At 43.1% G+C, this 25,081-nt stretch overlaps 1 protein-coding gene across 2 annotated transcripts in view; it reads right to left on the minus strand.

The window, feature by feature from the left end:
* The window catches only part of KAT5 (lysine acetyltransferase 5), a 177,105-nt gene extending 152,819 nt beyond the window's left edge, over positions 1–24,286 (minus strand). For both annotated transcript variants that reach the window (XM_029614310.1, XM_029614309.1), the window contains exons 1-2: positions 24,176–24,286; positions 21,996–22,062 (exon numbers count right to left, since the gene is read on the minus strand). In XM_029614310.1, the coding sequence (XP_029470170.1) occupies positions 21,996–22,062; positions 24,176–24,199 (91 nt within the window). In that variant the 5' untranslated portion in view covers positions 24,200–24,286. The remainder of the gene's footprint in view (positions 1–21,995; positions 22,063–24,175) is intronic.
* Between the last annotated feature and the right edge of the window lie 795 nt (positions 24,287–25,081).

Here is a 25,081-nt window from a genome sequence, read left to right on the forward strand (position 1 = left end):
AGTTTGAAAGTTCTTCAGCTTTACAGCAGGCATTGCGTAAAGAAAATCAGTTGCTACTAAATAAATTTGAGCAAATGAAAAATCAAATACGGGGGAGGGATCTCCGCTGTATTAATTTCCCCAAAGGATCCATTTGTTCCACCTAACGACATGTGGAAACGATATTTAAATTTCTGAGCAAGCATTATATACCTTTCTTTAAGAAAGGTCCCTCCAATCAAAATAATATGCAGGTTCTTTTGCCTATAGAGCCTGGTAATTTGGATCTTACTACAATTTTGGAAACATCTGAGGAAAATGTAGTCACTCCGGCTTTGTTTCCTTTCTACTAGATTCTGACAGGGACTGGATTCTTAAAACGTATTTCCGTCATAGTATGGTATCTTTCCTAAATTTACAAGTACAAATTTTTACAGATCTCGCAAAGGTGAAAAATACCTGCTCATACTCCTCGACCTCTCAGCCACCTTCGACACAGTAAACCACAATATACTGTTAGAACGACTATCCCAAATTGGCTTAACTGGTACTATATTACACTGGTTCTCTTCCTACCTTTCTGAACTAACATACCAAGTATTGATCAACAACATCCCATCAAAAATGATCAACCTCAACACTGGAGTCCCCCAAGGTTCAGCATTATCCGCTACCCTCTTCAACATATACCTCCTACCCATCTGCCAACTACTAAAAAATCATGGAATCCCACACTTCCTCTACGCTGATGACATTCAGCTTCTAATTCCCATACAAAACTCAATTGAAGACACCTACAAAAAAACATCAGATCTACTTATCTCAATCAAGCATCTACTAAATTCCCTGAAACTCATAATCAACTTCGACAAAACTGAAATAATACTCATGGATAAAAAACCCAATCCAACTCCGCCACCCCTGACAATACTAGATAAACAAATGATATCTATACTCCCTAACACCCACACCAGGAACCTTGGAGTTACCATCGATGCTGAACTCTCTTTCAAGACCCACATAGCAAATAAAACGAAAGAAGGATACCACAAGCTACTAACCCTAAGACATATAAAGCCATTTCTCAACCCTTGTGACTTCAGAACTGTCCTGCAACTACTTATTTTCTCCACCTTCGACTACCTCAACTCCTTACTAATTGGAATACCTTCATCATCCCTCAAACCACTCCAAATACTGCAGAACTCAGCTGCTAGAATCCTTACAGGAACAAAAGGAAATGAGCACATAACACCCATTTTGACCTCACTTCACTGGCTACCTATTACTGCACGTATTACCTACAAAGCAATGACCATCGTCCACAAAATCCTAAATAATGATCATCAAGGACTAAAAGGCTTAAACATAACCCCCCAAAATCCACAAAGGAACCTTCGCTCTAACAACGCAGGATACTTAAACATCCCCACCATCAGAAACGCTCATCTGTCAACTACACGAGAAAGAGCATTTTCCATCGCTTCCCCCAAAATTTGGAACTCCCTACCTAAAGCCCTGAGAACCCAGCACAACCTGAAAACATTCAAAAAAGACCTAAAAACATTTTTTTCCGCAAATTCTATTCTAACTCTCAGACGTCTGATCATCCCAGCTCTCAACCGAACTCGCATCATAATCCTCTTACTTCCTGCTCTCCTGATGTACCTCCTTACCCTCCCTTTCAACCCCTCCTTGCTCTCTGACTTGATACGTTATTTATTTGAAAATGTTCACCTCACTCTTCTGTTACACATCTTCTATGAAAAATGTATATTGTTCACAAAGTTTTACTGTGCTCAGCTGCTATAATAATTGCATAATCTGTAAACCGTTATGATGGCTCTACCGAATAACGGTATATAAAACTCTACAAATAAATAAATGCTTGATAAAATATCATGATGTTTATTATGTTTTCTTTCAACCATCTTAACTATCAGCTTTTTTTGAGTAATAAATGTATTTATTTATGTATTTAAAGGCTTTTCTATGCCGACATTCGTAAGGCAATTCATGCCAGCTTACAATGAACTGATAAGAGGAAATACAGAGAACAAAAAACCAAATCGTAGATAAAACAAAGAAGTAATTCAAATGGGAAATAAATGCAGAGAACAAAACCAAATCGTAGATAACAAAACAAAGAATTAATTCAAAAAGGGAAATAAATACAAAAGGGCATTATGCAACAGATATTTGAAGGGCTAGGAGGGCAAAAGGCAGAGAAATGGGGGGGGAAAACTTTGTACAGGCGATACACTGATATCTTAACTAGGAAGTCGTGGGTCGTGGAGTACCAAACTGGATTCAGGGAGGGAAAGTAGCGTACCAGGGAATAAGGGAAAGGTAAGGTATACCTAGGTAAATCTAGGGTTTCCTTAAGTTCTTCTCCCACCTCCATAAGTAGAGGGCAGAATGTCCATTAATATAGTCCTCTAAGAACATAAGAAATTGCCATGCTGGGTCAGACCAATTGTGCGTTGAGTGAAAAAGAATTTTCTCCGATTAGTTTTAAATGTGCACCTTGCTAACTTCATGGAATGCCCCCTAGTCCTTCTATTATCCGAAAGTGTAAATAACCGGTTCACATCTACTTGTTCAAGACCTCTCATGATCTTAAAGACCTCTATCATGAGATTGGGGCTTCCGGTAAAGATGGTGGCAGGAAGCAGACGCTGAGAAGACCGCGTCCAAAAAATTTCTGAGTTTCATAAGATATGCCTTCTAAACGTAAAGGAAAGGTGAGGGTATATCCGTCCGAGATAATACCCTCACCTATACAGCAAGAAATTTTTCGATATTTACTTACACCTGGAACTCCAGGAACCAAGGATACCGCTGGACGCAGAGACCTGGGAGAGTCTCTGGTTCCCTTGGAGGTCTCCCTGAGCCCAGATCTGCGGCGGCCACCGGAGCGGAGGGGCGATGAGAGTGACGCGAATGATGACCCGGGAAATAGTACTGCTTCCGGGGTCACCCGCGGAACTGAAGGGGGAGCTGGATCGGAGACGCTGGAGAGGACATCGCCTTCGACCCCAGAGGGTTTTCCCGTGTTGCAAGAAGCCGGGGACCCGGGAGAGCTACAGAAACTGAATCATCTGATCGAAGGCACGACTGTGGAGACCTCAGATACTGCTGGAGCAGGTGTGGGAGAGACCAGTGAAGGCGCCGGATTCAGAGGTGACCCCCCTGGCCCCTCGGTAGTGACCCTAGATGGTATCTGGGACTTAGTCGTGGGATTTAGATCCGAAATGAAAGCTGCTTGTACAGAATTAAACCAAGCTTCATTTAAACAGCATCAGGAATTAAAAGTCTTAGAAGGGAAACTAACTGAGACTAATTGCAGGATAACCCAATTGGAAAAAAAAAGAAGAAAAGACTTTGGAATTTAAGGCTGCAGTAGCCAAGGATCGATTGAGGCTAGAGAAGCGTATGGAGACTCTGGAGAATAATTCTAAGAGTTTAAACTTATGGTTTCTAAATTTTCCCCGTATTGTAGGAGAGTCACCATACACTACTTTAAAAAAGTTCATGGTGGAGATATTAGGTTTCTCAGATATGCCTGTGGTGAATTCTTGCTATTTTTCACCTGTTTCTAGAAGTAGAGAATCTAACATTCCCTTTCAAGGAGATTTGACCAATTTTTTGGAAAATTCTAATTTAGTGGTAATAGATAAAGGTACATTATTAGTTTCTCTACTTACAACTCTTGAAATAAATAAGGTTATGAAGGTGTATTTTAGGAAATATCCTGTTATCTACCATGACTCAAATGTAAAAATTTTTCCTGATTTAGCCTTGGCTACACAACAAAGAAGGAAGGCGTTCTTGAACTTGCGTCAAGAAGCAATAAATTTAGGTTATAATTTTCAACTGCGTTTCCCCTGTAAATGCTTGATTAAAAAAAGGGATGAATGCAATATATTTTTTACACCAGAACATTTGGCTAGGTTTATACAACTTAAAAGACAACCCACTTCAACACCAGATACATAGATAAATTATTACAGGTGTTATCCAAGGCACCATCTTGTTTTCCTTAAAAACTGGTGAATAATTTACTCCCTATTAATATTAAGCCTTTAATTTGAATCATTGTTTGTTAAATAAGAATTACCACATATATACTTTTATTTTATTTGTTATGTTTCCTATGTTTAATGTTAAATGATATGTAATAATGTCTGAGATTTCGGTTATGAACTATTTTGGTTTGTAAAATATTTGAAAATTAATAAACAAAGAATTAAAAAAAAAAAAAAAAAAAAAAGACCTCTATCATATCCCCCCTCAGCCATCTCTTCTCCAAGCTGAACAGCCCTAACCTCTTCAGCTTTTCCTCATAGGGGAGCTGTTCCATCCCATTTATCATTTTGGTTGCCCTTCTCTGTAACTTCTCCATCGCAACTATATCTTTTTTGAGATGCGGCGACCAGAATCCCACACAGTATTCAAGGTGCAGTCTCACCATGGAGCGATACAGAGGCATTATGACATTTTCCGTTTTATTAACCATTCCCTTCCTAATAATTCCTAACATTCTGTTTGCTTTTTTGACTGCTGCAGCACACTGAGCCAATAATTTTAAAGTATTAACAATTATGATGCCTAGATCTTTTTCCTGGGTGGCAGTTCCTAATATGGAACCTAACATCGTGTAACTATAGCAAGGGGTATTATTCTCTATGTGCAACAACTGGCACTTGTCCACATTAAATTTCATCTGCCATTTGGATGCCCAATCTTCCAGTCTTGCAAGGTCCTCCCTGAAATATATCATAATCTGCTTGTGATTTAACTACTCTGAATAATTTTGTATCGTCCGCAAATTTGATAACCTCATTCATTGTATTCCTTTCCAGATCATATATATATATATATATATATATATATATATATAATATTATATATATATATATATATATATATGATATATATATATATATTGAAAAATAATATATATATATTGAAAAGCACCGGTCCAAGTACAGATCCCTGAGGCACTCCACTAAGAAAAATGACCATTTAATCCTACTCTGTTTCCTGTCTTTTAACCAATTTGTAATCCACGAAAGGACATCGCTTCCTATCCCATGACTTTTTAGTTTTCTTAGAAGCCTCTCATGAGGGACTTTGTCAAACGCTTTCTGAAAATCCAAATACACTACATCTACCGGTTCACCTTTATCCACATGCTTATTAACCTCTTCAAAAAAAAAAATGAAGCAGATTTGTTAGGCAAGACTTCCTTTGGGTAAATCCATGTTGACTGTGTTCCATTAAACCATGTCTTTCTATATGCTCTATGATTTTGATCTTTAGAATAGTTTCCACTATTTTTCCCGGCACTGAGGTCAGGCTCACTGGTCTATACTTACCCAGATCACACCTGGAGCCCTTTTTAAATATTGGGGTTACATTGGCCACCTCCAGTCTTCAGGTGCAATGGATGATTTTAATGATAGGTTACACATTTTAACTAATAGATCAGAAATTTCATTTTTTAGTTCCTTTAGTACCCTAGGATACATACCATCCGGTCCAGGTGATTTGCTACTCTTTAGTTTGTCAATCTGGCCTACTACATCTTCCCAGTTCACAGTGATTTGGTTCAGTTCGTCTGACTTATCACCCTTGAAAACCATTTCTGGAACAGGTATCTCCCCAACATTCTCATTAGTAAACACGGAAGCAAAAATTAATTTAGTCTTTTTGCAATGGCCTTATCTTCCCTAAGAAACTCTTTAACCCCTCTAACATTGTAATAAGCTACCCCCTTTAGTGCTATTGAATTTTCGATTATAAATGTTTTTTCTGGGGTTGTGTATTTGAATCCCCTTTTGAGGACTTGGATAGTATGAGGCATGTATAATTTCTTAGAGATGTTTATTTCTTGTATTCCATATCTGTTTTGTCACATGTATTGTCTTTCAAGTGGATTCTTGAATTATATTTTGTAAATTCACAATAAATAAATAAATTTAATCTCCCCATTTTCCACCAAGTTGCCATGCTAGAGGTCTTCCGGGACCTGAATTTACTGTTCGGAGTCCCACACATTAATATCTCTGTTTCTTATTGTTAACTCCTCCCTGACTGAGTCATGAACAGAATTAAGTGGCCATGCAGGAATGTGATGTCACTTCCTCTGATGAGTACATGAGGTCTTCTAGTGGAGAAATACGTTCAGACAGATCTGTTGGTGGGTCAGAGGGCATGCCTGTAGAGCTGGCTGAGTACTCCCCTAGAAAATGATGAGAGGACCTTAAAGATTGTGGCGATCTCAAGGGACTGCATCACTAAAGGAGTTAATGCAGGTGGGAGTTTCTCATTTGCGGGAGATTTTGCCCTTTCAGACAATGAAGATGTTGGAAAGGGTGGTGCCCCTGGCATTACCTTCTGTGGTGACATTGAAATAATGGGATAGGCAGGTATAAATCTTGGTTGCTCTGTCTATGGAAAAAAATAATCCGAAAAAGGTGGGTTTTTTTTACTATATTGGTGATCTGCTCCATCGCTTGTTGAGATTTCTGTCCTGGGGTTAGCTGTGGAGCATCTTCTTCTGATACAAGAATGGGTTCTTGTTCCATAGAAGGAGGTTGGCCAACTGGTAGCAGGAGTAATGAACAAATTGAATCTGGTATCTGAAGACACAGTCCATGATGTTAAAGATGGGAGACTGATACAGTCATTAATATTGGAACAGGAAGTTGCAGTCTGATCATAGGAATATTGAAGCCTGTGGACCTGATTTTAAAAAGTATTTACACAATTATATTTGGGTTTTACATGTGTAAATTCAATTTACTCAAGTAAGCAGGCTTTTGAAAATTGCTACAATATATGCTATTGAATTGTTTATAGGATTTACTCACTTAAGTGCACTTTACTTGAGTAAGTGGCTTTTGAAAATTGCTATGATAGTATGTTACATTTATGCACGTAACGCTTTTGAAATCTCGAGTATATCTTTGTGTTGGTAAGGCTGCCTTCAAGATATCATGAGTATAGCACACTTCAAAGTATACTTGTAGCATTGGAAGTGAAGGTATTTGCTTCTCAGATCTCTTTGAAGTTGTTGATCTGGGAGATTGGAATGAAGAAGTAGGACCTGCAACTAAAATTGTAGGTCTTATGCTGTGGTCCTTAAGTTCTCATTGCCTTTTCCTAAAGATTCTGAGGAGGACTTTGTGGGTGTATCATGCACCTGCTTTGGAGTATGCGTTGAGTGCACCGATGCATGTCAAACTGAAGCACTATGCGATGGAAGCTTCAGTGTACCATGCTTTGGATGCTTCAATGCACTGGGCACTCCAATGGACCGGGCAACATTTTCACTTTAAATGCGCTGTGCTTAGCAGTCTGAATTACTTTCTTCAATGCATCAGTCCTTATGGATGCCTCTACAGAGCCTTCAGAGACAGAGTGACTTTTTTTTAAACTATTTTTTGCTTCTTAACTAGAGTTGGTGAAGAGTCTCGGTGTTTAGATTTTCTGGTTCCTTTCAACGATTCCACAGATGTTTCTAGGGCCAGTCCATGTGATTTATAGGTGGAGCTTCTAGCCAAGGAAGAAGACGTGCACTCTTGAAGCGCTATGAGTCTTCCTCGGATCTAGGTTCTGCTATTTTTGTAGCTCTCTACCTTGGGGCCCTTAGTGACATCCTGCCACAATCTGGGTAGTTAAGCTGGTCATGGTCTGGGCCCAAACATAGATAGCAAGAGTTTTAGTCATTTGTAATAGACATAACGTGTCCATAGGAGCAAGATTTAAAACTGCAATTACTTTTAGAGGCTATGTTAGCACTTAGAAAATGCTTTTGTGGGTCGCAGAAGCAAGAAAAAGGGTGAGGAGAAAAAAATTTTTTGGAGCGAAAGGAATAACTCCTTTTCTGTACACCCTCTGACTTAATATCATAGCGATATTAAGTCGGAGGCCCCAAAAATTAAAAAAAATTTTAAATCTGCCCACGGGTTGGAAGACTGATGCTCAATTTTGCCTGCATCCGTTTTCCGATCCCATGGCTGTCAGCAGGTTCGAGAACAGACGCCAGTAAAATTGAGCATCGGCTGTCAAACCTTATCTTATAAAATCCGGGGTCGGCGCGCGCAAGGCTGCGAAAAATCGGCAGCCTGCACGCGCTGAGCCCGCGCAGCCTGCCTCCATTCCCTTCGAGGCCGCTCCTCAGAGGGAACTTTCCTTCCACGTCCCGTCCCCCCACCTTCCCGCCCTTCCCCTATCTAACCCACCCCCCAGCCCTACCTAAATCCCCCCCTACCTTTGTTGTGCAAGTTACGCCTGCTTGAAGCAGGCGTAACTTGCACGCGCCGCCTCGGCATCCCCCGGCACAGGCCGCAGTGCCGGGGGACTCAGGGCCGCCCTCCCGGGCCGCCCCCGAACCGTCGCCACGCTCCCTCCCGCCCCTGGACACACCCCTTTTACGAAGCCCCGGGACTTGCGTGCGCCAGCTGCCTATGCAAAATAGGCAGCTGGCGCACGAGTACCCTGCACGCGTAAATCCGGCAGGATTTACGCGTGCAGGGCTTTTAAAATCTAGCCCATTCCCGATGGTGTTCTTGTCCCGAGTCCGGGGCTGCAGTCGGGTCTCCACTCCCTTCAGATGTCAAAGTAGTCAGGGTAGGAATCAGATTTTCTCTCTCAAGCATTCCCTGCCGATACAATGGCGGTGTTTGAGGCATCGTATCCTTTTCCCCGATTTCCTGAATGCTCACGGCCTTACTCTCAGGTTCCACCTCAGTGAGTACAAAACCTCCCGGCGCCATCCGGCGTGTGATCTGCTCCGGTTCCTGGAGTAGCTCGTAGCGTGGGGGTGAAGGGGTCATAGGCGCTCCGGGGCTCAATGATGTCATCAAGTCCAACAGCCCTGGAACCTGCTCCAAGCCAGAAGCCTTAACGGACAGCTCGTCCGGAGTTTGTGTGCTGATAGGGGAGAAGAAGCCTTCAATTTTCACCTGAGACAAGGTAGTAATAGGAGTAGATGAGGTTTCCACTCTAATTTTCGCCTTTCTTTTTGTATGAGGCATTGAGCGACAAGAAAAAAATTCAGGAGTGTGAGGAGTGATTTCCAACCCGACCTCACGTCAAGCGGCCATCTTGGATCCAACTGTTGGGATAAGTTTCTACCAGCTTTGTACACTGTATGGGAGTGATTTTTGACCATTCTTCCTGGGAGATTTGCTCCAGATTGTTCAGGTTGCTTGGATGACGCTTATGGACTGCAATTTTCAAATAGTGCCACAGATTCTTGATTGGATTGAGATCTGGACTTTGACTTGGCCACTGTAAAACATTCGCCTTTTTGTTGTTCAATCACTCCTGTGTTGCATTGTCCTGCTGAAATATGAACTTTCTCCCAAGTTTTAGGTTTTTTTTAGTAGACTGAAGCAGGTTGTCTTGCAGTATCTCCCTGTATATTGCACCATCCACCTGTCCTTCACTTTTATCAAGATGCCCAGTCCCCGCTGAGGAAAAGCATCCCCACAACATGCTGCCACCCCCATACTCTTTACTGTTGGGATGGTGTTTGCAGAGAAATGGACAGTGTTAGGTTTGCACCACACATAGTGTTTTGAATTTTGGCAAAAAAGCTCCATTTTTGTCTCATCTGACCACAAAACCTTATCCCACATTTTAGCTGGGTCACTGGGCTTTCTGGCAAACTCCAGATGTGTTTTGCTGTGGTTTTTCTACAGTAATGACTTATTTCTAGCCACCCTCCCATGCAGGCCAGTTGTATGCAGAGCTCTCGATACAGTTGACTGGTGCATCTCCACTCCAGTCTCAGCCACTGAACTCTGTAGCTCCTTCAAAGTGATTATTGGCCTCTCTGTGGCTTCTCTCACAAGTCTCCTTCTTGCTCTGATGCCGAATTTTGAGGGACAGCCTTGTCTAGGCAGTGTCTGGGTGGTATTATGCAGCTTCCATTTCCTTACAATTGATCCAACAATGCTCACTGGGATGTCCAGGCACTTGGATATTATTTTGTAGCCTTTTCCTATCTTGTGCACGTCTATAACTGTATCTTTAATTTCCTTAGAATGTTCTTTGATCTTCATTTTCACAGCTTTCCTTCAGATTCACAGTCTGACCAATGGTACTAGAATTAGGAGGTCTTTTATCCAGAAAAGTTGACCTATTTAATGATTCAGTGGCAGAGGCCAATTGTAAGCCAATTGTTAGGGTACTATATTTCATCTGTGTACATTTGAAGCTTCCATAGCACAGGGGTTGAATATTTATACAAGCATTTTTCAATTTTTAACTTTTCAAAAAATGCAGAGAAATAATGAATTGAGACTTTGAAAATGTATTTTAAAAGCATACTGGTTTGCAATAATCATAATGTCTGGAATAATCTGTGTAAGTATCATTTGTAACCCATGCAAATCTGCTTTCTAGGGGACTGAATACTTTTGCAGGCCACTGTATATGACATTGTAAAATTTGGTCCAGTGCACTATGAGGATCAAGCAAACTCGAAGTGTGCCCTAATATAAAAAAGGTTGAGAAGCTCTGATCTAGGGGATCCATGACTAATGCAAACAGCATGCCTTGTTTCCTGCCCCAATTGAAAATTATTTGAATAACTACCATTTACAAACCTCTAATGAACTATACATCTGTCTAATCCACCGAATAAAACTGCAGCCAAATCCCATACTCTGAAGCACCAAAAATAAATAGTCCCAGTGGACTCTGTGAAAAGCCTTCTCAGAATTGATAGCTAGGATGAAAAAAGGTATAGCCTCATTTTATAACTCTCCAAATAAGAGTAAGAAGTCTTCTTCTATTATCAGAAGCTTGACTGTTGCAAATAAAACCAGCTTGGGTTGGCTGGACTAACTTTGGGGCCAAACTGGATAATCTGTAAGCTAAAATTTTAGGTAGAATTTTTATATCCAGATTGAGTAAAAGGATGACTGGGATATCAGTTATTGCTAACCTCATGGATGGAGGTACATTACTTTCTCCAACTAGAACATTAAACATATTGACCAAAGGTTCTACTAACAGGTCCTTACATTTTTTTTATAAACTTGAGGTGAGAACCCATCTAGGCCGGGAGCCTTATTTTTTTTTTTTTTTTAAATGTTACTGACCCCAAAACTTCTAAATCTCTAATCTCAGCATCCAAATGTTGCCTATTTTCAGCCAAGACTGTAGGCAGAGTCACTGTGTCCAGATAGTTCCTTATCTTTGTATTCTGAATTAAGGGATCCTTTGCATATAGTTCCTCACAGAACTGGGCAAATCTCTCTCATATTCTCCTATCTTCATACACAAATACATCCTCTTTATTTTTAAATTTTCATAATCATTCCACTAGAGATTTTAGCCTTCAAATGAAGGGCTAATAATTGACTTGCTTTATTACCCTGTTCAAAATAGAGCTGTTCTGTCTTTTGCAACAAACTCAGTATCATCAGCAAACAAGAACTTAAGCCAGGGCTTCACAAACTGTAGGTCAGGACACCATATAGGGTCACAAACACTTCATATGGGGGGCGCTAGCGAGCAGCGCTACAAGATGGCCGCGTAGTAGCCGAGCTCCTCCCTGTGCTCTTATTTTTTCTCTTTCTAACAGTTACCAAGCTGAATTTTTTAATCCACGAACCTTGATATTCGTGGTGCCTTGGGTTAGGATGGCGGCGAAAAAGAAATCAACCGACCTAAAGCGGTTTTCCTTCAGTAAAATCGCCGGCGACTTGCCTTCTGATGATGGCAGCACACAGGCCTTGCAACCGCGGGACGAGGCGGAGGAGTTAGCCGACTCAGACTCCAGCCCTGAGTTGGCGGCAGATCGGGTGCCGGGAGGATTACACCCTGACATCCCTACTAGATGTGAGATTCGCTCGTGGTTTTGCGAAATTCGTGCAGACCTCAGGAGCTACAAGGCGGATCTGCAAGCCAGTATGGCTGAATTGCGGGAAGACTTTAACACTCTAGGGCGCCGCGTGGATGATATGGACACCAGACTCGACGGCCAAAGTGCAAATCTGGACTCCCTGAGCGATCAAACGAAGCGGGTCGCGACCACCACGGATGCCTTGCAAGAGAAAATCGAGGACCTCGAGAATAGAGCTCGGCGCTCTAATCTCCGTATTCGCGGGGTTCCTGAGACTGAGATTTTCCATGATTGTATGCAGACGGCGGCGGCCATTTGCAAAGCTATCATCCTCGAGCACAGAGCGACGGAGATGGAGCCTCAGCCTGAACCACTAATAGTGCTCGAACGAGCTCATCGCGCCCTGGGACAGCGAAGAGACAATCAGCCTCGAGACATCGTGGTTAAGTTCCTTAATTTTCAACAGAAGGAAGAAGTGTTCGCTTTGGCGCGGGCTCACCCTGGATGGACATGGCAGGACTGCGCTCTTGGCTTCTACAACGATTTGGCACCCTCTACGCTTCAGAAGCGCTACCAACTTCGTGAGGTCACCACTGCCCTTCGCCAGGCAGAGATCAAATATCGCTGGGCATTTCCTTTTGCCCTGCTGTTTCAGCACAAGGGGATCTCGCACCGGATTAAATCTATGGCGGACGCAGCGCATACCTTTCAGGAAGCTGGGATTTCCCACACATTTTCTGTTGACGCATCTGCTACCAAACCGTCCCGGACGGACGCTACCCCAAGATGGCGGAGACCGGGAGCAGGCAAGGGCCGCCTGAGACGCCAGACTACTCCAACCGCCCGTCCTTCATCGGATCCGGACTGAACAGTAGCCTCTGCGCAGTATTGTGCCATGTGCGAGGCTTGCCTTGTGATGGGGCTTATGAACAGGCTATTGTCCAGTCTGTTTTTTCTCCTGGCCTGAACTGATTGGCCTTGTGCTCCATTTTTTCCATATGGTAACTTTAGGTATTTCAGAGTAGGTCTGTGTTGGTTACCCACAGACATAGTTTGCAGTTTAATGTTGATACCTTTACAATTGTTTCTGTTTGATTTTACAGAGCTTGGGGGGGGGTGGGGGCTGGTGGGCGGCCGATGGTGCTGTTTCATTGTACCCCCCTGGGTTGAGGTCCGTGAGACACATGCGGACTCTCGTACTATTACACCCACTAGTGACAGAGTATCCTTACCAACAATTGCGGGTTCCAGTGTCTACCGTGCTCTCTAACTGGACCATAAGGGCCACTTGTGGCTGGTCCGCTTATTGGAGACGGTCTTTGGGTTATGTGGTATTACGGAGTATCTTTTCTAGTATTCTTTGCCCTTTTTGGTCTTCTCATGCTTAGAATTGTTTCCCTTAATGTAAAAGGGCTCAACACCTATAGGAAGCGTTTTCTTCTCCGGCAGGAGCTCCAACTACAACACGCTGACATAGTTTATGTACAAGAAACTCACCTCAAACCCAAATATAGCCGTTTATTGGAACATAAATCTTTCCCTCATGTTTATCACGCAGGTTGCAGTGGGGGGGCCAAATATACTGGTACGGGGATTCTACTTTCAGCCTCATTAGTCTATGACTATATTACTCATTTTGCAGACCCTAAAGGTCGATACCTCCTATTGAAAATAAAGATAGGACTGCAGGTTTACACCTTGGTTACGGTATATGCGCCCAATAAGGCATGCGGACCCTTTTGGACCGAATTACAGACTTTGCTCTTAACTTATGCTGAGGGCTTTACCATTTTAGGGGGTGATTTTAATACTACGCTGCAGCAGAGTTTAGATAACTCCTCGTCCCGATCTCATGCTCCCCAATCCTCCCGCAAACGGTTGAAGACTATTATGGCGGATTGGACGCTCTTAGACATCTGGCGCATCCGTCATCCTCACTCTAGGTCTTACTCCTTTTACTCCCACCCCCATGATAGTTATTCAAGAATTGATTATTTTCTGGTAGATAAACAACTAGGCAATAGGGTACACAAAGCAGACCTTGAGGCTATATCTTGGTCGGACCATGCGCCCATTGTTTTGGAACTTGATGTGACTGATGGGGACAAGGGGGATAGTTTCTGGCGCTTAAATGAATCCCTCCTACAAGATACCTCCTTTGTCCAGAGCCTTGAACCCCAACTCTCTGAATATTTCACGCTTAATGCTGATACTGCTATTAATCCTGGTATTGTGTGGGACTGCTCAAAGGCGTATGCTAGAGGTTTATTAATCTCCAGAGCGGCAACTTGCAAGCGTACCCAGCACCAAGCCAGGGAGACGTTATTGCGTAAAATCCAGCTCCTTTCCCAGGAACATATGCGCACCTTTTCCTCGCGCTGCTATCAAAAACTGCTCGCTGCAAAATCTGAGTTGTATAAATTAGACAACGCTCGACTGCTTCATGCGTTGGAGATTACTAAGCAGGCTTACTATGAGGGAGGGGACAAAGCTGGGAGATTGCTTGCGCGCAGCCTGAAAACTAAGGTGGCCCGCAACAATATATCCAAAATCAAAAATAATCAAGGTACAATTCTGACAGCTTCCAAAGGGATAAGGGAGGCGTTTTCGGACTTTTATGGTCAGCTGTATCGAGCGGATGAACAGATTTGCCAGGACCGCATCTCCCAGTACTTAAGTGAGGTCCAGTTGCCGACTTTGACCTCGGACCAGCAATGTGCACTGGACGCCCCCATTAGAGTAGAGGAAGCCCTAGCAGTTATTAAGACTCTTAAGCCAGGTAAAGCCCCAGGGCTTGATGGACTGTCGGGTGTCTACTATAAGAAGTGTGCATCCACTATCGTGGGCCCATTGGTGACATTCTTTAATAGCCTCCGAGAGGAAGGCGCTATTTCCCCCCAAGCTAATGTGGCTGGCATTACGGTTATTTCCAAACCGGGGCGGGATCCCACACTCTGCGCCTCTTACAGGCCTATCTCCCTAATTAATGTCGACCTTAAAATTTTGGCCCGGATTTTGGCACTTCGGCTTAACCGATATCTCCCTTCCCTTATTCATAATGATCAAGTGGGCTTTGTCCCCCATCGCATGGCAGCGGATAACATCCGTAAAGTGCTGGATTTGATATGGTGGGTTCAGAGAGCAAAGGAGCCTGCCCTTTTGCTTTCATTAGACGCCGAGAAGGCGTTTGACCTGGTCCACTGGCCTTTTTTATTTTCCACAATGCAAAACATGGCTTTTGGACCCTTTTTTCTCCAGTGGCTCCAGAAGTTATATGCCCACCCTCAGGCGCGGGTTAAAGTGAACAATGGGTATGGGCAAGCCTTTGATATTGGTAGAGGTACCAGACAGGGGTGCCCTCTGTCCCCGTTATTATTTGCCCTCTATTTAGAACCTCTTACTACTAAAATTCGCGAATCTTTGGCAATTAAGGGAGTGGAGCTCGGGGGTCGCAGTTATAAGTTGTCTTTATTTGCAGATGACGTCCTGCTGTGTCTGACTGATCCCCTGTCCTCTCTCCATGGGGTAAAAAAGGAGCTGGATATGTATAGTGCGGTGTCTGGTCTTAGAGTTAACCTCGACAAGTCCGAATTGCTAAATATTAATTTGACCCCGGAAGTTGTGCAACAGATCAAGGAGAGGTTCTCTTTTAAATGGGCTAAATCACACATTAAGTACCTGGGTGTGCGTATCTCCTCTCACTTAACTGACTTATTCCCTTTGAATTATGTACCACTGGCTGATAAAATTGTTACTGACCTGAGTCGATGGAATAGTGGACTATACTCATGGCTTGGCAGAATTGCCATTGTTAAAATGAGTGTTTTGCCAAAATTCCTCTACCTGTTCTCGTCTCTGCCTGTATATATTCCTGCCTCTATCCTTCGTAATTGGCAACGCAAGATATTTGATTTTATCTGGCGCAGGCGTCCCCCTCGACTTCCACGCAGCCTTCTCTTCCTTCCCAAATTGCAGGGTGGTTTGGGCGTTCCTAATTTTACCCGATACTATCAGGCAGCCCAATTGCGCGCCCTTATAGACTTAAATCGGTCTACATCTCCTAAGCAGTGGGTGCAGCTCGAACAGGCTATGGCTGGCCCTATGGCAATCGCTGCAATGCCATGGCTTCCGCGAGCTGTATGGCGCCCTGTCAATTCTATGCCCTGGGCCCTCGAAACTACACTTCGAATATGGAGCCAGACACGCAAATTGCTACTTGGGGATTTCCCTTACTGCTATCAGTCGTCCCTGGCCTTTAATGAACAATTTGTGCCTGGAAGAACTTCCCCCCATTTTCGCAGTTGGCGGGAGAAGGGGATTTTTACTATAGGTCACTTCCTCTCACAGGGGTCTCTCATCCCGGGGGACCACATGGCCCTTAAATATAACCTGCCCCCGTTAAACTTTCTCGCTTATAGGCAAATTGCCCACTTCATATGCACATTGCAACGTAATGGTCTGCTCCGACCAGGCAGATCCATACTGGAGTCATATTTTATGCATGGTGATTGTCTTCGGGGTGTCACGTCTAAGCTTTATCAACTTTTTTTCCAGCAGGGGGTAGAGCATTGCAACTTTGTTAAGCAATGGGAGGCGGACCTCCGGCTGCAGTGGGGGGCCCGTACCTGGATTGACACCCTACAATTGGCCAGACAATGCTCGGTCTCCGCTAAACTACAGGAAAACTGTTATAAGATAATTTACAGGTGGTATCACACCCCGGACAAATTACACAAATTTTATCCTTCTGTGGCGGATACATGCTGGCGCAATTGTGGTGAAGTGGGCACCTATCTGCACATTTGGTGGCATTGTCCTCAGCTGGCTCCCTTATGGTATGAGCTGTTTAATTGGCTCAGTACCTTGCTAGCAATTGATTTTCGCCCAACAGCTCAGGCTGCGTTGTTATTTGCTTTTCCTGATACGATCCCCAAGCGGTATCATCGGGTCTGTGCTCAGGTATTTGTGGCCACGCGTAGTCTTATAGCCGCTCAGTGGAAGTCTGGTTTTGTCCCCTCCCTTCAAGAGGTTAAGAAGAAACTCCATTTATATCACCGATTGGCCTACCTGACGGCCTCCAAACGCCAGCGTATTCCTGCTTTTGTAGCCTCCTGGAAGCCGTTTGTCACCGCCCTAGGCTTGGCCTAGCGTTGTTTGGTCCCTGGTCTATACTTTGGGGCATTGGACCAGGGAGATGGGTGTTGGGTTGCTTCCTGTAGGATATGCTTGTTTTGTATATTTTACCTGTGTTTTGTTTGATACTCTGTACCACTTGAGATATTAGATGTTAGTCTCATTTTGCAGATTTCTATGTGCCTTATGGCCAACCTATACTTTACTCTGTATTCATTGGAGACTTGTTTATCCTTCATGCTTTTATTAGGATGCTCTGTTTGGAGGGAGGGGGGAGGGGGGGGGGAATTGGGGTTTGTCTTTCACAGAACTCCCACACGGTTGTGGCTCTCTTGCTCTTTACGAATGTCGTATGTTCTTTGTTTTGCCTATTCTGTTGTGGTGCATTCGTGTTATAAAATGAATAAAAATTGTCAAATACAAACACTTCATATGGCATCACTCTTCAGGTGCCAGCAGCATTCGTAGTGGAAATCAGCATGGAGCCTAAAGCCAGCACACGTTCATAGGCCCTGCAATGGCATTGCCCTTGCATGAATTTCTGTGGTAACAGGTGGCCCTGCATGACAGAATCAGCTGGAGAGCAGAGAGGGTGAAAGTGGGGTGATTGCTGCAGGGCAACCACACCTGTGCTAACTTTTGGTCGTCCTTTGGGGTCCTGTGAAGTTTCAAGTGCTAAAATGGGGTCACATTAGCTAAATGTTTGGGAACCCCTGCCTTAAGATTTCTCTGTAATATTTCAAGCTTAAACAATACTGCAGATGATCCTGATAACTTACGTTGCCCTTCAAGCTCTTTGCTAGAGAATCAGAGCTCAATAATTTCTTGCTTTTTCCTTTCTCTTTACAGCTAATGCTATAAACTTTCTCCTAATAACCATCTTCATACAATCTCATAATGTTTGTGGACTCTCTCTTCAGTTGTATTAAAATGAAGATATTCTTTTATCTTCTTCTCAATGTGGTCACACACAACAGAATCCTGCAAAAGACTGTGTTCAGCCCTAACAACCTCCTGCCTGGCTGGAACCGGGAGCACTGCAATTCAAGCCATATCTGAGCATGGTATGACCAAGTAAGTGATCGCCTCAATCCCCCCGATATAACTTTGTGAATCATTTTATCTACCAATATCAAAGCAATAGGGGAATAGTAATTGTGCAGCTTTGAAAAGAAGGAATAGTCTCTTGATGATGGGTATAGAGTGTGCCATCCTTCCAATAGCCCCATATCTCCCATTTATCTTCCCCAACTGAATGTATGCTTACTAGAGGGTGCATCCCTCCTTACTAAATTATCCATGCAAGGATTCACTGTCATATTAATGTCACCCCTCCGATATAAGGGGACCCTTCTGGAAGACCAATAATTCTAAAAGAGATCTGAAGAAAAAAACTCTAGACTGGTTGGAATTTGGTGCATAAATATTCAACCAAAGCATAGGTTCTATTGTTGATCTTTACCAACTTAAAAATGTATCTCCTCTACTTGTCTCTTTCTATTACTTCTACCTCAACCCATAAATCCTTGGCATATTTCATTACTCCTGCACACCAACCCTTAATCAAATTCGACACAAAAAAGGCTAGTGGAATATTAGTGCTTTTAACCAATCTCTCATCCCATCTCCACAGGTATGTCTCATGAATGAATACTGCAGCCCAGCTTAAAGGCCTCTTTATACATTAGTTGTCTTGTCATTGGCGAATTAAGACCCCTCAATTCAGTAAGGCTACTTTGAAAGGTGTACTATTGCCTAGAGAAATGACAACAGACTATGCTACAAGCAGTCGCATATCAGTCTACACCGCAAGAGAGAACACGAGAGAATATCTCATCAGTCTCCCAATAACCAAAGCATTGAACATTCAAACGACTTCTCCCCACTTTCCAAGCAGAAATCCCTAATCCCAACCCCAGCATGACACATCTTATGTTCTTTCCATCTTGAGGATTTTGCAAGGATAACCTCCCCTCCCTGGGAACAGACTTCTTATGCGTTAAATTCATTAATACAGTATGGGGAAGAATATTTCTGAGATCTCACATTCTTCTGACATCCTGACCTACATGGTCTGATGCACAGGAAGAAAAGCCTAGGAGGCTTTCAAATTCCTGGTTCTCCTTCCCTTTTCCAGGTGAACACCAGTAGGTCCTGCGGAATCCAGAACCCTTTCAAGACCACCCCCAGCTTTCTTTGGAGTTGATCACTGTCCAAGGTAGGACCCAAAGGAACAGGAGGTTAAGTGGGGGAACTGGAACTAACCCATGGTTTTACTGTTTTGTTTTTTTTAAATTAAGGACATTCTTAAGAGAAATTCGATCAACCATTTGTTTTAGCCAGCTGTCTTAGGATAAATTTCAGCCAAATGGTAACCAACTAGGTTGCTGCTAAATAGATTTAACTCTGGTCAGCTCAATTTAAGCCTGTCATAGCAGCACATAACACTGAAAATAAGTGTTAGCAGGCCAGCTTCCCTTCGCTGACCTAATCCCAGCCCTACCGACCTGGGAGGTCAGTTTGTTCACTTAACAGAATCAGGCACCTAGCAAGCACAGGGAATTCCCCTGTGAAACCAACTTACTGAGAACAAAGGAAATTACTCGGTCCTTTCAGCTGCCGCAGCATACCACACAGCCAACATGGCTGCCTCACTTGACAAGAAGCCTGCTGAACTCATGGTGTCCTCATTTGCTGCTCGCGATCGGATCACTAATACATTCACCCAAATTTATTTGTATATGGCATGCCTATAAAAAAATCTGCAGCCTCCATTCACCAGACCTCCTTCACCGAGGCTAGTCTACCACGAAAATCGGCAGCTGCAACTTTACATGAAGCTTCTCTACTGAGGAGTTGAACCTCCTCCATGGATCACTAAGGACACTGCTGTAATTGCAGCCCAATCAGGCCTTCCCTTTGCACCTCTGGTTTCTACAATTGTTTAACTTTATGCAGAGTAACTACCACCAGGAGGATGTCTGCCATAAAGAAAGGAGGCAAAGCCAGTATAGTAAAACCGGGTGCATTCTTCCACTGGCCAAGAAACTTTTGGAAGACAGTCAGGTAACAGCTGTTCTTCCTTCCCAATGAGAAATGCTAAGCCACCACCCCATCCCCCAGAACTGGTTTCTCAGAGGGAAGATCAGCCTTCAACTCTTGGCCAAAAGGCTGCCCTCAGCTCAGCTCTGGCTTTTAGAATGAGGAACCAAAAGCAAAATAGCGCACAATAGAATCCACAAATTCAAATATACACCGTGTAGTCTTATGTATTCAGGACACAGCTGAAGAGGTTGCAACGGACCATCATAACACCCACACACGCATTTTGAGTAGCATTGAAAAATGGGTCATGTTTAATCATAGTCCACAGAATAAAGTCCCTGTGGTTTACAATATATGGGGAAAAACTGTAAGATCCTTCTGGATCTTACAGTTGCCTGAAACCTGCAAGTTGCAGGCTCCTATGGTATCACATTTCATTGATTAAAAAAAACAATGTTTTGCCAATATTCGTTGGTCAATTCTGGAACACACTGCATTTGACTGGAGGGGTGGGGGATCAGGACAAATTTTTACCTCCGTTGCCTCAGATACAAAATTAGATTATAAGCCCTGTGGGGATAGGGAAATACCGATAGTACCTGAATGTAATCCACTTCGATGTACACTTTCAAGTGCCAAAAAGTGGAATATAAAAATTAAAATAAATAAACGCGAGCAACGATGGATTTATTTATGAAAACTATTTTTCCTTAGAGTTTGAATGCTGAAATTGAGTGGCACCGGTGTTTTTGATTTTCTTCAATTCACGCGTCTAAAGACTTTTGACAGCTGTCAACATTATGTTATTCTGTCAGCATTCTGATGTAATCACATTTTTGTAGCCGTCTTAAGACATCTCTTGTAACGTGTTGCGGCACCTCAATGCTGGCATGGTGGTTCTCATTGAACGTGTGGAACTTGCTCTAATTTCAGTGTATTTGAAAGCTTTAAGTATTACCATTTTGAATGCATTAATACTGAATATTATTTTTCAGAGTAAAGCTGGCACCGCTACAACATTCACCCCTGAAGCAGAATTTTATTCGAAACACGAAGTTGTGTCGGGTGATTTCAAGAACTCGTTTGCCACAGCACTGCATGTTTGCCATCTGAGAAAAGGGAAGCAACTTTCCAAATTTTTCAATTTTATTTTCAAAATTTAAAACCTATAATATATTAACTTTATTCTGTGGACCTATGATTAAACATGATCCATTTTTCAATGCTACTTAAAACGCATGTGTGGGTGTTATGATGGTCCGTTGCAACCTCTTCAGCTGTATCCGGAATACATTATGACTACATTGTGTATATTTGAATGTGTGGATCCTATTGTTGTGTGCTATTTTGCTTTTGGTTTCATATGTTTTGCGATCACTTTTTTTGACTCTTTTTTCCTGTGTGATTTTAGAATGAGGAGACTGGCCCAAGGCTATCACCTCCACAGGCCTGCTTCTTTGTATGATGCTCCAATAGAGATACTTGCTAACATCTGCTGAGACAGAAAATACTGAAGGCAGCACCTTTGAGCTTTTTTCTCTATCTCCATCTGCTGGCAGGTGGACATAACCCACTTGTTTGGATTGATCTGAAATGGATGATAAGGAAGGAATTACTTCTTTACAGGAAGGGTGTTGGACAGCTTCCCTTGGAGGTGATGGAGATAGACTTCATAAAATCATGGGACAAGCACGGAGGATCTTTGAGGAATAGGAAGGGACTATAAAGCTGAGTAGGAGATATGGATGGGCTATATAGTCGTTATTGGCTGTTATTTTCTATTTTTCTTCCTTGATTGTCTTATCAAATTAGTCCCATATGCGAGACTCTTGTACAAAAATAACAGAGTACAAAGGTACCTGGCTGGCTACTTTCATCAGTAGCTAACTTATAAGATTAAAAGACCAAGGATTCACCAGTCCCCACCACAGGCAGCAAAATGGTTCACTTCCTCCGCTAGAATACTCACGCCATTCGTCCTCATTTTCCTGGTTCCTGCGGAGCACAGGCAAATGGCAGCCCTCGATCACCTCACCCTACAGATGTGAAGTAGGTCCAGAGAAGGCAGAACCCAGGCATCATAATAGCAGTAGAAAGAGAAAGAAGAAAGTGTGGAAGTGAGAGGCATTACCTTCTGTGCTACATTGTGTAAAAATGCTTCCAGAACTGTCCCATTCCTTCCTAGGATTTGCATTCTAGTACACATTATGTTGGATTATAATGAAAAGGCTTGCATTGTACATGGTGAGAGCAGCAACCATTTCCAGAATAACGCTAATTTATGAGGGATGATGGGTTTTGAACTGGTTTTGAATTGCTTTTGCACAGAAATAAAAGTTAAAAAAAAAAAAATATATATATATATTAGGGACGTGAATCGTTTTTTGACGATTTAAAATATCGTCCGATATATTTTAAATCGTCAAAAATCGTTAGGGCCACGATACAATACCAATTCCCCCGATTTATCGTTAAAAAATCGTAAATCGGGGGAGGGCACTAAAACCCCCTAAAACCCACCCCCGACCCTTTAAATTAAATCCCCCACCCTCCCGAACCCCCCCCCAAATGCTTTAAATTACCTGGGGATCCAGCGGTGGTCCAGAACGGCGGCGGTCCGGAACGGCCCCCTCAATTGAATCCTGTTGTCTTCAGCCGGCGCCATTTTGCAAAATGGCCGCCGCAAAATGGCGGCGGCCATAGACAAAAACGATTCGACGCAGGAGGTCGTTCAGCGGCCCCGCTGAACGACCTCCTGCAGTCGATCTCCTGCCGGCGCCATTTTCCGTACGGAAAACGATTCGCGGCAAGAAATCGCTTCCTGAACCCCGCTGGACTCCCAGAAACTTTTGGCCAGCTTGGGGGGGCCTCCTGACCCCCACAAGACTTGCCAAAAGTCCAGCGGGGGTCCGGAACGACCTCCTGCGTCGAATCGTTTTTGTCTATGGCCGCCGCCATTTTGCGGCGGCCATTTTGCAAAATGGCGCCGGCTGAAGACAACAGGATTCAATTGAGGGGGCCGTTCCGGACCGCCGCCGTTCTGGACCACCGCTGGATCCCCAGGTAATTTAAAGCATTTGGGGGGGGGGTTCAGGAGGGTGGGGGATTTAATTTAAAGGGTCGGGGGTGGGTTTTAGGGGGTTTTAGTGTGTCGGCTCACGATTTTAACGATTTTCACGATAGTTTACACACCCAAACGGCAACAATACGATTCCCTCCCCCTCCCAGCCGAAATCGATCGTTAAGACGATCGAGGACACGATTCACATCTCTAATATATATATATATATATATATATATAAATAAGGTGATAACTTTTATTAGACTAAACATTTCTTGACTAACTTTTGAAAGCCAACAATCCCATCCTATTTTTGGAAATACAGTATCTGTGTTCTTATCCTACCACTGAAGTAAGAGAAAGGGACAAGTAATATGGGAGAGAAGGGGAGACAGCATCAAACAGCAGAAAGTAGAAAGGGATAGGAACCAGAGAAGGAGTAGTAGCGGAGGAAGCAGAGGGCTCCAAAGTACAAAGTGGAGAGGAATAGGGACTGGGAGTGAAGAGAAGGACTCGTCCATGGGAACACTAAGATCATTAAAAGAACTGGAAAAACAGACCCAGGAGATGGTTTGAAGAGGAAGAGAAAGAGAGGAAATAAAATATGTTGTTGAAAGTAACGAGGGAGAAAAGGAGAAGAAATGAGGAAAATAATTTAGTTGTATGGGGGAAGAGGGGATCTGTAACGGAGGCAAACTAGGTAGGACTGAGCAAGAAGTAGGAGAAAGCAGAGCGTGAGTTGAGCTAAAAGAACCCCTGTGGAAATCATGGTGGGTAGAGGATTGTAAACACAGATACTGAGGGAATAAGATGGGGAGGTGGGTGTAATGTGGAAAAGAGGGAGGATAAGAAAGAAAGAACGAATGTAGGTGTACTGGGATAGAGGGGAGGGGCAAGAGGCAGAGGATGGTGAGTGGGACGGAGGTGGAGTAAAGGGAGGAGCGGGGAGGGGGAAGGATGAAACAGGCAAGGAGCAAACTACGGGTCCCTTTCCAGCCACTATTACGCGCGATCCTGCCATTATCATTAACAATGACAATAATACTAGTATTAAAGCTTCTCATCTTCCCTCCCAGACCTACACTCACCACTTCCGTCGTCACTGCCGCCATTTTCTGCCTCCGCCGGCAGCGTGTAGACGCCGAGCTGCACAGGACCTCGTGCCCGCCCCTAGCAACCTTCGTTTCCAAGGGTGCCCCCGGCACTGCCGGCGTTCATTCACCATCACAATAATAATAAGCATAAAATACACTAACATGTAGAAAGAACTCTGTTATTTTTTATAAACGTATTCAAATCTATCACTATTTATATGCAAAATATATAACTAAAATAATTATTTATAGATGTGAACAATTCGAACTGTCATTATTTATGAAAATGTATCATTTATTTATGGAAGTGAAAGAATCTATAACATTCGATTGTAGAAGTGAATAACCCATTTCGAACAGTGAGTTAGTTAAAAACAATAAAATGAACAGATTGTAGAGTAGGAGGAACTGAACAGCAAGGCATTTCTGTCTGAGGTATTTGGTGTTTTGCCACAAGTTTTTTAATGTATTGGTTTAAGTTTATTTTGTGCATTCAATGACAATGATGAGCCTCTCTCTTTAGCTAATGTTTGTTGGATAGGATCTCAGTCTCTCAAATGTACTGTTACTGATTTTCTTAATACTTGCATTATGCCAAACAGCTTCTTTCTAAAGCTAGTCTGGTATAATATATACAGAAAGCATACAGAGATGAACTTGGAAGTTTGTTTTTAAAATTGACCAATTCTATATCTTTTTAAAATTGACTAATTCTATATCTTTCTGTTATATTTTCCTGGTCTCTAATGGCATCTGTTGGTACTTTATTATCCTTTGTTTCTCCCAGGACAAGAAGGATGGTAGTTCTCACAGATGAGTGACATCATCAGTTGGAGCCCTGTCACGGAATACTTTTGTCAAAGTTTCTAGAACTTTGACTGGCACACAGAGTATGCTCAG

The sequence above is a fragment of the Rhinatrema bivittatum genome, chromosome 8 (genome assembly GCF_901001135.1).
Source record: "Rhinatrema bivittatum chromosome 8, aRhiBiv1.1, whole genome shotgun sequence".
Taxonomy (NCBI): Eukaryota; Metazoa; Chordata; class Amphibia; order Gymnophiona; family Rhinatrematidae; genus Rhinatrema; species Rhinatrema bivittatum.